The sequence below is a fragment of the Anser brachyrhynchus genome (genome assembly GCF_964034855.1).
Source record: "Anser brachyrhynchus genome assembly, chromosome: Z".
In the NCBI taxonomy this organism is placed as follows: domain Eukaryota; kingdom Metazoa; phylum Chordata; class Aves; order Anseriformes; family Anatidae; genus Anser; species Anser brachyrhynchus.
In genome coordinates this window covers 46,640,680-46,655,198 of record NC_137697.1, presented here as the reverse complement: position 1 = coordinate 46,655,198, position 14,519 = coordinate 46,640,680, and the positions used below count along the sequence as shown (strand labels likewise).

General features: G+C 39.5%; 1 protein-coding gene across 2 annotated transcripts in view; it reads left to right on the top strand.

Moving 5' to 3' along the window:
- The window catches only part of SLC44A1 (solute carrier family 44 member 1), a 67,645-nt gene extending 54,290 nt beyond the window's left edge, over positions 1-13,355 (top strand). The window contains exons 13-16 of one of the 2 annotated variants that reach the window (XM_080572919.1): positions 505-642; positions 2,470-2,706; positions 4,183-4,263; positions 6,507-13,355. In XM_080572919.1, the coding sequence (XP_080429045.1) occupies positions 505-642; positions 2,470-2,706; positions 4,183-4,263; positions 6,507-6,530 (480 nt within the window). In that variant the 3' untranslated portion in view covers positions 6,531-13,355. The other variant, XM_080572918.1, reaches the window with a different exon arrangement.
- Positions 13,356-14,519: the final 1,164 nt, after the last annotated feature.

Here is a 14,519-nt window from a genome sequence, read left to right as displayed (position 1 = left end):
ATAGAGAAAATAAAATCATAAGGAAACAACAGTGTAATCCTTGAAAATTGTCCTGGATAATTTTGAATGCAGTCTATTGAATTATCTAGAAATTACCTTGGTGGACTTGTATGACTCTCAAACTCTTATATTTCCAGAATTTTTTCTGACAATTTAATTGCTGTAGTGATGCCACTACTCACCTCCTGCAGAGAAACTGCAAATTCTGTTTAATTAGTTTTTATTGGAATAAACTTGTTAATGCATAAATCATGAGCAAGGGAGGAAAAGAATGGTAATTCTCTATTTCGTATAGTCTTCTGTCAGCTGGTACATACTGATTGTTTCAACAACTCTCATGGGAATCTTTACTCTTTAACATCATATGACATGTGCCTTTTTCACAAGCCATGCCTGCCTTACTCCTCCCTCCCTACTCTTCCCCCTTTAAACTCCTCTCCCCACCTCCCTCTGAAACATCTGATCATTCCAAATTTTCACTTTTTTTTTTTCTTTTTCCCCCAGAATGCATACACAGCCACAGCTATCAACAGCACCAACTTCTGCACCTCAGCAAAGGATGCCTTTGTTATTCTAGTGGAGAACGCTTTGCGAGTGGCTGCCATAAACACCGTTGGGGATTTTATGTTGTTTCTGGGAAAGGTGCGTATGCTGTATACAGTTGTGGCTTTCCATGGCAGCAAGCTTCCCTTAGCAACAACTTGCACCCCCAGATACAAAATGCCTTTGAACTCTTGTTTCTGAGCATGACTTTATCACATCTAGCCGCATCCTATAAGGAAGGGACTGTGAAGCATGAGGGTGGTTAAACAAATGATCCACTTAGATCAAGCAGAAGTCATCAGAAAGGAATGGCTGAGGATGATGACACTTTTTGCATGGATTTATTTTAGGGAGTCAAGAGAAGTGTGACCAGAATTACTGAGTTTTTGATTGGTTTTGTGGTTAAAAACTTAAAATTTTAAGGAAAGAAGACATTTCCTGTGAATTCAGCTCTCTAGATTTTTATTGAAATTTGACAGTTTATTGATGACCATTTTTCTTAAAATTGCACTGGAAGGTAGTATGGAAGCCTGCAATGAGGAACTGTCAGCTTAACTTACTAAGTTACTTTTACTCTGAGGATTAAGTTACTTTTATGCTGAGAATTTAAATAGACTAGAATAGTTGCTGTGGTCAGCTTTTTGTCTCTCCAGGAAATGATAGAGATCTACTTTATGGAAATTTAATCCAGTGAATTATTGTTATCCTTTTAAGGATTTTGTGCCATTGTTTACTAAAATACTTAATACCTATCCACTTAAATCACCTGTGCTTAAGCATTTGGACATTAATTGAACTGAACTGTCCTCCTTATTACATTATTCTATTTAGTCAGAGTACAGTGGGCTGAACTTTTAATCCAGTAATTAAATCAACAAGATGTGAGGAGAAGTAAATACATAATGAAGATACAGATGCTTTAGAGATCATGAAATGCATAATGCAGTTTTATGGAGGAATCTGAAAAGTGTTAGGGAACATCTCCTTGAAAGGATGTCTCTCAAATTATTGGAGAAATGCACAGGTGACAGAAACATTAAAATGAACAGTGCAGCATATCAAAAATGGTATCATCTAAGCAGTGCTAGGCTGCCAGCGTATCTTCTCTACAATCTAAGCCAGTGTTTTCATAATACAGTAAAGCTGACCTATTTTACAATTTGATGTTTCTCTGCAGTTCATAATAAAAGGTTTAGAAATGTTCAAAATGTTGAGTGGCTACAACTGTTTTTTTGTTTTGTTATCCCTAAAGACCAAACTGGTACTCAGTGAAATATCTGTTAGGGCCTCACACGTAGTGTAGTTCAATGAAAACAGATATGATGTGCCTTACCTGAATTACAATAATCTCTTATTTTATTCATTTCTAGTCTGACCTATAATCTAATCTACTCTGACCGTTTCTAATTCTGATATACTTTCCTTATATGGAGACAAGACAATGATAAGACAAGCTTGAAAGATGTTTTGGCTGAATTGTTTCCTCCAGCAAAATGAAACCCATGTCCCCCAAGTCCCACCCTCCCAAAACAAATAAACCAAAACCAAATGCAATTGCACATTAATTGTTTGGTAATATCTGGTTCTATTTTTTTATGTATATACAATTGACAGGGTAAAGTTCTTTTTTTAGGAGTATTCTGTAACATTGTGAACTGTGACAGCAAGATATAATTGTCTCTGAAAAATACCGTTTGTGTTGACAGATGGATTTGAAACTATTCTGACTTGCACTTGCTGGACCAACAGATAAAGCATCTTTCCTACTCAGGGATGTGAGGAATCAAGGCTGTAAAGATGTCATTAGCACTGGCATCTGCAACCCCTAATTTTAGGATTGGTAGAGCAAGGAGCACATAGGTTGAAACAAACAATCAGAAGGCTTCTGTCGTTAGAATTCTCTTATTCGTATGTTTTCTTCTTCAGGTCCTGATCGTCTGCAGTACAGGTTTGGCTGGGATTATGTTGCTGAATTACCAACGAGATTACACTGTCTGGGTGTTGCCTCTCATCATTGTCTGCCTCTTTGCGTTCCTGGTTGCTCACTGCTTCCTTTCCATTTACGAAATGGTCGTTGATGTCCTTTTCTTATGTTTTGCCATCGATACAAAATACAATGATGGAAGCCCTGGGAGGGAATTCTACATGGATAAAGTTCTCATGGTGAGTTTCCATTGCACTCTAAGAATATGGTTCCATAGGATCAATTTATTGAGAGTGGGGTGAATGCACTAGCTGAGTATAAAATTTATTTATTTTCAAAATTGGGATTACCACGCTGTCTTACTCATGACTTGATCAGCCAAGAGTGGTGTGGTAAACATTAGATTAGTGATGCATCCCCACTGCTATTGACTTCTACTTGCTGACAGCTCAATGAGCATTCCTCATACAGAGTCATACTCCTGGGTGTCATTTCTTGTGAAGGATGCAGCGCAGAACAGAAGGAAGAAAACAATGGGTAAAGGTTTGCGTCTTGTTCTTTCCTGAAAAGGACCTCTCCTGAGATGTGGAAGAGAACAAATGTCAGAATATTCCACCCCACACAGAGCTAGTGACTATGTTGAAGAAGCAATCAGAAATTGCTTCTCAGTCTCTCATGCACAAAAGCAACAGGTTTTTCATTCTGTGCTTGAACCTTGATACTATGTCAAGGCCCTGTGCACAATTTATTTTTAATTTGTTTGTTCCATCTTATTACCAGTTCACTCTAACTGTACACCAAGATGTAAAAATTGTGTTCCTCTGACCATTCAGTTTGTTACTGACGGTCATTTCTTGATAATGTTTTTCCATTTTAAGTGGCAACCACAGAATATGTCCCTGTAAAATGCACCCCCAGGTGTGGGCTCGTGAAAGAGTCTTGTGACTTCTTAGCGAATTTTTCCTTCCTTTTCTTTTTTTGAATACTTGTTGGAAAAGTGTGCCAAGAATTTAACTTTATGTTTTGGTAAAACACTACAGAATCTAGAGTATATAATGAAAATGCTAGCTGTTGACTTGCTTTTTAGCAAAATGTTGTCTCAGAAGTAAATCATAGAAGCCTTGCAGTTTTCTTTAATCAACAGCAGGTATCACAAAACGTTAGCAGCTAAAGTATACTGATATTTGTTCCAAAATGCCTCTTACCTTTAAGAGAAAAGAAAAGATTGAAAGGGGAATTATTACCTTTGTTAGTCTTTGAATAGGTAATTTTGACTGGGGAAAAATTGAAGAATTTGCATTCAGGGAGATCAGCAAGACCTTGCAAGTAATTATCTTCAAGTTCCATTTAATGGTTCTAACATTACACACAGTTCACAGGATAGGGTGTAATAACTGGTGTCTCTGTTTTTGTGACAGTCACCCTTCTACATTCCTTCTCGATAAAGGAGAGCTTAGTGGTCAATATGTAACTTACAACAGCACACAATGACAGATACCTGTCTGGCTTCTAGTTCTTCAGAATTAGATGATGGAGACCCTTGTGGCTATCTGGCAGGCTCTTTTGATGTATCATGGGCAAGTTTGAACAAGAGGAGTGGAAGAAGCAAGTTTCATTGACATTTTGAGCAGTTAAATCTCTGAAGTTTTGTATATGGATTAGATGCTTGGAGCCTGCCCTAAGAAAGTACTTTTCACATTATTGCTGTTTTTCAGGAGTTTGTGGAGAATAGTAGGAAATCTATGAAGGAAGCTGGCCGGGGAGGTGGAGCTGAGGGCAGAGAGCTAAAACCAATGGTAGGTGCAGATGAGGAGGTGGCGATCCTCCAAGAGTTTCACTTTTACTTCTTCTCCCTCTTTGTCTTTACTGACTGCACTTCTTCAGGAGAAGTTTTTGTTCTCTGTATCACTCAAGATGTTCTGCTTTTTCTGTTTGTGAGCTTGCCTATCACCTGGATGGCAGAGTTTTTGTCACAGCTGAGACCATCTCCTGTAAAAGTAAGATGAAAGGAACTGTGTCATATGAAACAAATGCAGTATCATTTCGTCAGGATTAGTAGTGCATGCTATGTGGTATACAAACAGTCCCAACTGCTGAGTACTCTCAAAATAAGATGATGATGGAATTCATTACACTATTCTGACTTCAATCCTCTTTTCAGTCCGGAATTAAACAATTTTTGTTTATCTTACATACACTGTAAGAGCCTGAAGAATACTACTGAGCACATCCATTGTTGCAAAGTAGGACCAGGCATTTAAAGCTCTCACCAAATTATTTTATACAGTGCCAAGGGATTGTATACAGTGATTCCTTTCAACCTGCTCAAATGACATTTCTCCCAGTTGTTTGTTTTATTGCCAACTACTTATGTTGCTTGTCTCTTGTGTGCTCTTTCCATCTCACACTGTCAAATATGCAGACAGTGAACAATGCATCATTTATGCTTCTGCAGCCTGTCTTACTTATGATGTGCCTGTTAGGAAGGCATTGCATGTCTGAGTAGTCTGGAATAAGGAACAGCCTTACATGGTACGAGTAACAGATAGGTGATGGGTTTGGAAAGTGGAGAACTGGGAGCATATGATGGAGAGCCAGGCTGGGCAAAGTATGACTTGTCATCATGCAATATGACTTTGTGAGTTACAGTCTTCTTCCATCGTTACTTTCTCAGAATATTTGGGGCCTGACTCAGTTCCTTAACAAGTGTACATTTTGTTAATGTAACGGAATCCAAATAAGTGTATGATAACAGTAAGAATTTTTTAAATGATGTATGTGAAGCCATGTTGCATGAGCACTTTTTGACGTGGCTGGAATGAGTTCCTGCTGTAGAACTGATAGATGTGTAGCTTTGTGTGTTTTGCTATTTCATTATAGCATAGCAGTTTCTAGATTTGCTTATGCCTAAATGCTGCTGTGTTTATACATTTAAAAAACTAATTTTGTGCTCATTTAATGTTTTCTTCAGGGAGTAATTCTAGCTGTTCAAACAGACACTTACGTTGGGATTTTCAGAGTGGCCTAAACACTATAAAAATAAAGCTACCATTAAAATGGTTGAAAATTGGGTTTGCAAACCCTCTAGTCATATGCACAAAAAATCTTCGTCCAAAATTTTATGTTAATCTCTTAATTCAAAATACTGGTTTACATTAAGTGGTTTTCTACTTATGTTCTCCTCGGTGCTAGCGTAGACCACTAGTCAGACTTGTACTTGAGTAACTAAAGCATGGATACTAAAACCTATAATCACCCCCTTGTAAAAAGACAAACCAAGTACTTGCAAGTCAAGCATCTTTTTGTTCTTTTAGAAACTTGACTCTAGGCACTTGAGTCTGGCAATGACAAGAAGTCCTCCTAGGACTGCTGGGGAAGATGCTGAGCACTTGGGACTCAGCCTGAGTGTCCTGTGCTGAATTACTCCCAGTTCTGCTGCTCATTTGATAGTCTTGTTTGGAACTGACTGGGCCTTGTTTTCTCAAGAAGTCTTCCATTTTGGGGTGTTAAACTCCAGCTGAATAGGTTCTGAAGTATTAGGGCCTCGCTTACTGACAAGGGCTGCACACAGCATAGGTAGTAGCAATTACTGCTTCTGTGAAATTTATAATGCTTTGCCCAAAGGCATTGTTAAAGGTTTCAGATTCATCTGGATTAAGATCATTAACAAGTCTATTCTAATAGTAGCACCTGTAGTCGCCAAATTGGGTGTCTCAAAATGAGCTTAATTTTTCTTCAAAAAAAAGTAAAATAAGGTCCTTACTGTTTTGCCTCTGTTCCATTGAAATGGATATTTTGTAGGTATGACAATTAGTTCTATAAAAGTCAAGTGCCCTAAATGCATTTCTATTTTAGATAGGTATTAATAGCAGAGATGAGGAAACATTTTGGACCTTCTGTCTCCAAAGAGACTGTCAAGGCACAAGAAGAAAACCTTTTCACACTTCTTTCTTTATGGTTTCCAGTGACCTCTTTGACTCAGTTTCTCCTTGTCCTTTGGCATTTGTCTAAGACTATACTGTATGACTTTGTTTTCTAGGCCTCTGGAGCAAGTTCATCTTGAAACTAGCCAGCCATATTGGAACCCATTGACATTCCAAAACAAAATATATATATATACATATATACATACATATATATATATATATATAAAATAAACAGCCAAAATCAGAGAAAAGGAACAGGGATTTAATACTTTTTTTAACAATTATTTTTGTGAAACATGTACTCTTTTCATACGGGTGGCTTTTACAAGCAGCTTTATCATTGTTCCATTTTTTAAAAATTATTCATTGAAGTCATGGAAATGTTGATTCTTATCTGCTTGATATTTTACAATCTGGAGGAAGTATTGTAAAGATAATCTGAAATGATGATTGCGTTTAGGGACAGATTTCCCATGACACGGCTAATCTGCTGAGTGTTTTATTTGTTTAATTTGTTTAAATTTGCATTAAATTTAGGACAGCCACATGTGAGGAAAACCTTCAAATCAAGACAAGTCTTAAATATAGGTTTTTAAAAGGCAGTTTCAGTGTGAGTTAGTTCAGTTCTAACTGGTTTGTAAGCAGTCATTTTATTTCATAGCCCTGGTAGGGCACAGTTTTGTTTGTCAGTATCAGATATCACAATAACCAACTCCTCAGGTATTCAGGTGTGTGGGAGCCCTTGCATCTCCTATTCAACAGAAACTATAAAATGGGGAATAATAATTTTTATATGCAATCTACTTCCCGTTTTACCTTACTTACCCTCTTACCTGTTCTCCCCTATCCTCCCCTTGAGTTCAATAGCCTCCTTCAAACTTCAGCAGTGCTCCTTTAAGGGTATGGATTCTTCATATGAGCAATTCAAATAACAGATTATTAAAGCTCAGTCTTAGCCATACTCATGATTATTTCATGACTAGATATAAAGATGCTGAGGATGGGAAAAGAACTGTCTTACTGTACAAAAAAGTACTGTATGTTTCATTTCATTTCATGTCAGGGAGGTCTGGGATGTGGAAGGGACCATTCCTTGCCCGTTTTTTCATCCATATTTCTATGTACTTTAGCAGGTGGTTATAACAGGAAAAGGGCAGAGAAACATTTCTTTGGAAGTGTAACTGCCAGGATAGTTATCTAAAGTCATCAAATAATGATAAGAGAACGTGTTTTTTGTTTTCTTTTTGCTTTAAAAAGAAAGATTATTATGGTTCTGAGATATTTGCATATTTTCAGTCTGGAAGTTCACCAGATATGAATGCTACTATTGAATTGTTCAGCATATTGTAATGGTAAATGCTTAGAAGTGTACTGCTAAGAATTCATGATCTGTCAATGCTATATACTCCTTTTGTTACAATTTTTTTAAGAAAACTATTTTTGTTAATGTAAAGTTAATATTTCAGAGCAGAATTTTTAAACTTATTGCACTAAATATAAGCTCTGTACAAATAAGTAATGCCTCTATGGTTTGATCACTCCATTCAAGAAAATCTTTTGAAAGAGAAAAGTCCTTCTGTAGAAGCTCTACAATGGAGTGGAGGGGTATGTCTAGGTAAGGAAATGCACAACTCGTATTATTGTGGTTTAATAAGTAAGCAGTTCTCTGTGCTTCCTTTCAGAGGATCAGACTTTTAAATTGCTGCTGAGGGTTTAAAAAGATAGAGTATCATGTAACTAATCAGTGCTCTTACCTTTTAGCAATAGTGGAATATTTCACTTTTGCTTCTGTAAGTCATTTGATTCTTAGATTTGCTTAGTTTTCTTTCAGTAAGCCAATTAATAAAAAGATTTACTGTTTTCATATCACAGAAACCAAACTGTATGAGAAGTAAGAAAATAAAAGTACATTTAGAAATGCTATCTGGGGGGGAGGCAGACAGAATTATCCAGTCTTGCAAGCATTAGACACTTGTTTATCTGAACCATATCAGTAACTCCACTGACATCTGGAGGGCTCTCTTACGTAGGGAAATTGTAAGTTATACACCTGTGCATATGTGTATGTTAACTGGACTAGAACTTCAACCTAGGATTCAAACTGGAGCACTGTCGAGGCCTCTCAATGTGAGTTAGAGGTCAGGCTATCTAGAAGAAGCAGTTGCGCTGAACACTGATATTCATGTAGATCAGTGGGTTTTAGCAACAAAAATTTTAAAACTGGCTGAGATGAGTCCTAGAAACTGGATTCCAAGGCTAAGAGACTTATCACATACGCAGTTGCTTCCAGAGAAACTGTAATTTCTGTCTTGCTTGGAAATTATTGGAGGTGCTTTGATCGAAGCCTTGGATTCTACTCATTTTGACAACAAATACCTGCCGTGACAAGTTCTGCAAGTTTGTGCTCTCTGCTCACTCAAAGTGGGAGCTTTTCTCTGCAATCACAACTAGGACTGCAATTGGAAACAAATTTTGTATTTTTGTATGACTTGACTGTGCACCATTTTTATAGCAGTTTATCCTGTTTTAAAAATAAATTTGTTTTATTAACATGGTGTTTAAAAGATACAGGCAACACTTTTCTATGGGTAGCTGTAATGTTTAAGTGACAAATCTATATCACTACAGAGTTCTTAATAAAGTCATATGCACCATTCTTGAGTGTGTATCCGGCATGCAGAGCTTTTCAGTCATGCCAAAATGCATTCCATCCACATGCAGCCTTTCCAGTGGCCCTTTAAAGCTTTTGAATGTTCTTTGAAGTTCACTTGCAGCCAGACTACAAGCTGCCCTCTTCCAGTGCGGTCTTGTGCAAGGAGATAAGTAAAAGACTGGAGTCTAAAGAGACAATTTCCAGGACAAATTTAGCCTCTGCTTTCCTCCCATAGTGGAGGTAGCGGAGAACATTTGACATGTAAATCCCTAGTTGGCAGTAGAGTTGCTGGGGACTGCCAATTGTGATGGATTAAATATTCTTTTTGCCAGCTGGTTATCAAGGCCAGTATATGGACTGCTTTTTGGGAAGCAGTCTAGACCAACTAGTGTGGTGCTGCACTGGGAATAACACTGCAGGAGGAGCAGATGAGGCAGCTGAGATACAGAAATCATCTCCTTGGAAAGTCCACTGAATCAAACAGTGCTTGAGGACTGGTGCTTCAGGCTGGACAATCTGGGTTTAAAAACCAAGCCAATATGATTACTGGTTCCCAGCATTTGTTTTTTGCAGCCAGTCTGGACCATAGCCTCTGATCAGCTAGGCTTAAAGGAAAAAAGCATGCCATTCCTTTAATTGTTTATTTTTTCACATTATATTACCTTCCTTTTTGTTTTTGGAAGCTAAGCAACATGTCATTGCTTCTTTCAGCCCTAGAGAATATTTGTTCTTTTAGCTCTCATTTCTGTATTGCTCTTTCAGCAAAGGAGTGCCAAGCGGTCAAGTGTCAGCTCCCCTTGTCCCACCGATCTTAGCACATGCCTTCTCACCTTCCCAAGGCAATGATTCAGGATATCACATGGACCGAATGGGAGGGGGTGTAGGTGCAGAGCTGAAGTTCTGAGATGGTTTTTTTTTTTTTTTTTTTTGTGTGCGTGTGATACCACTCCGTCACGATGCTTGCTGTGATTAGGAGTGCAACCCATCATTTCTACAATGTCGGTGCTGCTCCGCAGCTAGACAAAGCATGTGGTATGGCCAGTTTAGATCTGCATCTTCAGCCTTCCGTTAGCTTACGTTCACGCTCCCAGCTGCCAAAAACAGGATTGGATTTTATATGTGGCCTTAGCTTGGCATGGTAACCCAAGGACTTTCTGAGTTAGGAAAGCATGTCCTAGAAGGGACAACCTGAAGTGGAAAACCAAGTACATGTTGTGGTGGGTTGACCCTGGCTGGCAGGTAAGCCCCTACTTAGTCCCTTGCTCCCTCCCTCCCAGGAGGACTGGGGAGAGAATCAAAAGGGCAAAAGCAAGAAAACTCTTGTGGGTTGTGGTAAAGACAGCTCGTTAAATTAAAGGCAAAAAATCGAGAGAAGAAAGACAACACCAACCAAGTGATGCAAAGGCCATCACGCACCACCTCCCACCAGCAGACCGATGCCCAGCCACTCTCTGAGCAATGGCTACTTTGGAAAACTATCTCCCTCACTCCAGTTTTATTGCTGAGCACAGCGTTACATGGTACGGGGGAGGTTTCCGTGGCTTCTTCGGGCCAGCCGTCCCGGCTGTGTCCCCTCCCAGCCTCTTGCCTGCTTTGTGGGGAGGGCAGGGGGGGAAACGAGAAGGCCTTGTCCCTGTGTGAGCACTGCTCAGCAATGGGTAAGGCACCAGCGTGTTTTGGTCACGCATCTAAAACACAGCCCCGAGCGGTCTCCTGTGAAGACAGTTATCTCCATCCCAGCCAGACCCAGTGCACAGGTCCACTTGCCCAGTAGTTAATCCAAGACTCACTTTCCACGTTTCTGTACAGCACCTTCTCAGGGTGGTTACTTCTTTCTGAAAGGGCTTTTTTCAGAGTAGGCGATTAGCCTGCTCCACAGTGCTCCCTTTTAGGGAGGGAGCAGGGTATGCTGACTCTTACTCTTTCAGCACAAAATGGGGATGTAAAGCAGAAATGAGCCCTGTCTGTATCAGCGTTCTGGCAACTGAGCAGCCAGCGCTGGAGACAACATATTTAATGTGCCCTCAGGGCCTGCACTTTAGTGGTTTGCTCTGGGTAGTTATGATGTATTCTATGAATGTATGTTACAGAGTCAGAATAAAATGCATGTAGCACACATATACTCATCATCATCATCCAGTGATCATTTGGTTCTGAATGCGTATTACATGCTGTATTGAACATAGCATAGTCATTTTAAGAGACACTAGAGATTGAAAGTAGATACCTTACAGTGCACATCCCGGTTTTGTAAATCATGGCTTTGCCTGTGCAGATACTGTTTACTAAATCTAAACAGCTCAAGTCCATTGTTTCTTGAACAGCTTGCGTGTCACATTATCACTACAGAAATCCTATTTCATCTTTGTGGAAAAAAATCCAACAACTCCTTCCCAAAGGAGGAAACTCCTTCCCCTCTGTGGGAGAGAAAAAAAAACAAAAAACACCATTGTTTCACAACACAAAACCCAACAGACTTACCTGAAGCATTTCTTGCACTCAGCTTGTTTGTTGGGATGATGGAAGTTTACTCTAAATATTTAATTTTTCAGTGCTCTTCCAACTATTTCACCTCTGCTGTTATTTCCATCACATTGCAAGAGAGATAATGGAGATTAGTAACTTCGTATTTCTTGTGCTCTGTAGCAAATACTGTTCTCAAGATATATTTTTTCTTTTATATTTAGAGAGATGAGGGAGGAGATAAAACTTGTCTCTTCTGATGTGGGTTGTGTATGGAAGGCAGAATTTCTGGTCCAGGATGGAACTGTTGGGGTATCTTGCAGTGTTTGCAAGCTGATGCAACCAAGCCAAAGCTCTTCAGAGACATTAGGATTATGAAAATATTTCCAGGGATAATAGGTAGCATGAATCCATCTAAAAATACCCATTTGGAGGCTAAAATACTTGGCATTCATTTGAGAGAAATCAGCTAAAACAGAACTATCAGAAAACTAACAAACACCATCAGATTCTACTCCCCTGTCTCGCTGAAGCAGTGATGTGATGTGTGAATATGCTGAGAAGCATTTGGTACTTTTCTGTAGAAGTGTAGGGCTCCCCGTGGAATCAAAGTTGCAAGAATTTGGAGCAAAAGTTCTAGCTAACCAGCAGAATTAGCTTGATTTCAGTGACTTTAAAGACAACTCTGGCATCTGAGTGTGTGTGTTGGAACATCCTGGTAGCATTGGGGGTTACCATTCCTCAAATGTGCCACCTCTCCCCTCTGGATTGAGTGAAATATGGGCAGGTAAGGAATATTTCAGAAATATTTAGTGTGGTTATGAAGCTGAATTACTCCTGAAATCCAGCAGAAGTTAGGCACTGACTGGAGTTCCTGTGAAAGTCATAAATTGTAACTTTCAAATAAATACTGTATGTGTTGGTATTGGATGGGTCCATCCCTGCTCAGACTGAAAAAGGAGAATCTCTCTCATTAGAAAAATAGCGCAGCAGACAGCGAGGTCGTCTGTGTGAAGGGGGCGAGTGAAGAGAACACAAAAAAGGTTGTTTTGTTTCCAATACAGTCCAGAGAGCAACTGCCAGAGGATAGGTGGAGCCATGGAGAGCAGAATTTCAGAGTTAGAAAATATTTCCCAGGATCTTTACAGTAGTTAAGAAAATTCACATTCCATTTTCAGATAACCATTCACAGATATTTCACGGCAACATCCCCTGTGCCCTGCTTTTTGTTTTCTAATTATTATTATTATTATTATTATTAGGCTCTGGAGCTCATCAGAGCAATAAAGAAGGTATAAGCCCATACCTATAGAAGGGAATTATTTTTGTACTGTGGATTGTGTTGCTGGTTACAGTAACTGCAGTAAGGAGACAGGAAAATCTTCTGAACAGATGCTAGAGGCTTGACAGTAGTTCAAACAATACTTGTGTTGTCGTAGCCCATCAAAGCTTTACACACACACACACACACACACACACAGTTTTTCATCCTCTTTCGCTCATAGTTCTAACAGGGCAGTCAAACCCCTGGACTAGTTTAGTGATTTACATTCAGTAAAGATGAATTAACAAGTGCTCCTTTTTTTCCAATGGAATGCCACCTCCTTTTGGAATGGGAAAAGTAAACATGAGACTGTTTATTGTTGTCTGAGAACTTGAAATGTTTTATACTGCAAGCTGTGAATGCAGGAAGAGAAGGGAAATTTAACAGTGCTGATCTAATCTTAGATTTTCTGTGTAAACTGACATTGTGCCAGAATACTGATGCAAAACTGTATTTTAGTCTAAGAAATGTATAGATTTTTTAATGTATCAAAATAAAGTTTGTTTTTGGTTAAATAAGAAAGAGTTCCTGTCTCTGTGGGGTACTAAGACCTCCTCTTCCTATTAGGAATGCTATCTTATAGCCCTGAAAGCAAGCAGAGTCCATCCAGGTCTTTGCTTAAGCTTTGCTTTGCTCTGTGCCAGCCTGCCCTTTAGATGAGAAGCTGCAATAGTGCTGCGCATAGCTTTTTGTCTCCCTCACTGTCCTGGTGCCAAAAAGCAAAGTGATGCTTGTGCTTTGCTGAGCTGGGTGGGAAGAATGGGGTTTTGCAGAGCAAGTGTAGTGGTTTTTTTTTCTTTTTTTTCTTTCTTTCTTCTCAGTAACCTCCCGCTGCTCAGGTTCTCTCCTGGAGATTAGGATGTGCCCCTTTTACTTTACATGGTCTATGCAAGTAGTCTCCCCATGACCAGGTTCCTCGGCCTCTCTGAAATGTAGGCCTTCGAAAGGTCAGTCCCACACAGAGAAGGTTGATCAGCCTTCACTTCCCATCGCACATGCAAAAACTCCTGCTCACACCCAGGATGCCAGCCTGTCAGGACTGCTAAGGCTACATGGCTCAGATTATTACTACTACTAGTAGCAGAAAACATTAATAACAATGTGTTAATAATACATTAACAATAATTAATGTAACATGCTTTGCCCTGTAAAGACAGTTTAGGAGACAATTTCCCTGCAGAGCAGGGAAAGGTGAAGGACGTCTTGTTCTGTACTATGAGAGCTGTGCAAGTTGTGCATCCCAGTGCTGCATCTTCTGTGGGGCCAGCTCCTCTTTCTGCAAGGTCCTGTACGTGTCCCCTGCTCCCAATATTTTCTGCAGAAATATTCTTCTAAAGAGGTTGGAAAGCTACGGACGGGTGGTGAATAGAAACAATAACAGCACCTGTATAATTTTACTAGCAGATTTATGTGCAATTGCAGACTAGTTTCCTTCTCCTCTGCCTCTAATGGGCACAGCAAATTTCTGCTTTCGTACTGCCGGTTTTTTAATAAATGTGCCATGCTGAACAGTGTTTTCTGCTTGTATTATTATTTACCGCGAACCACTTCAGCACTGCATTTGCATAAAATGGTTTAATTTACCTGGGAGCCACCTCTACTGCTGACTCAATGTTGAAGCCGCTGTGGCGAATCCCTGAGTACAGCAGGGATGGCAAGGACCAGACGGCCCCTCTGCAGCACCGG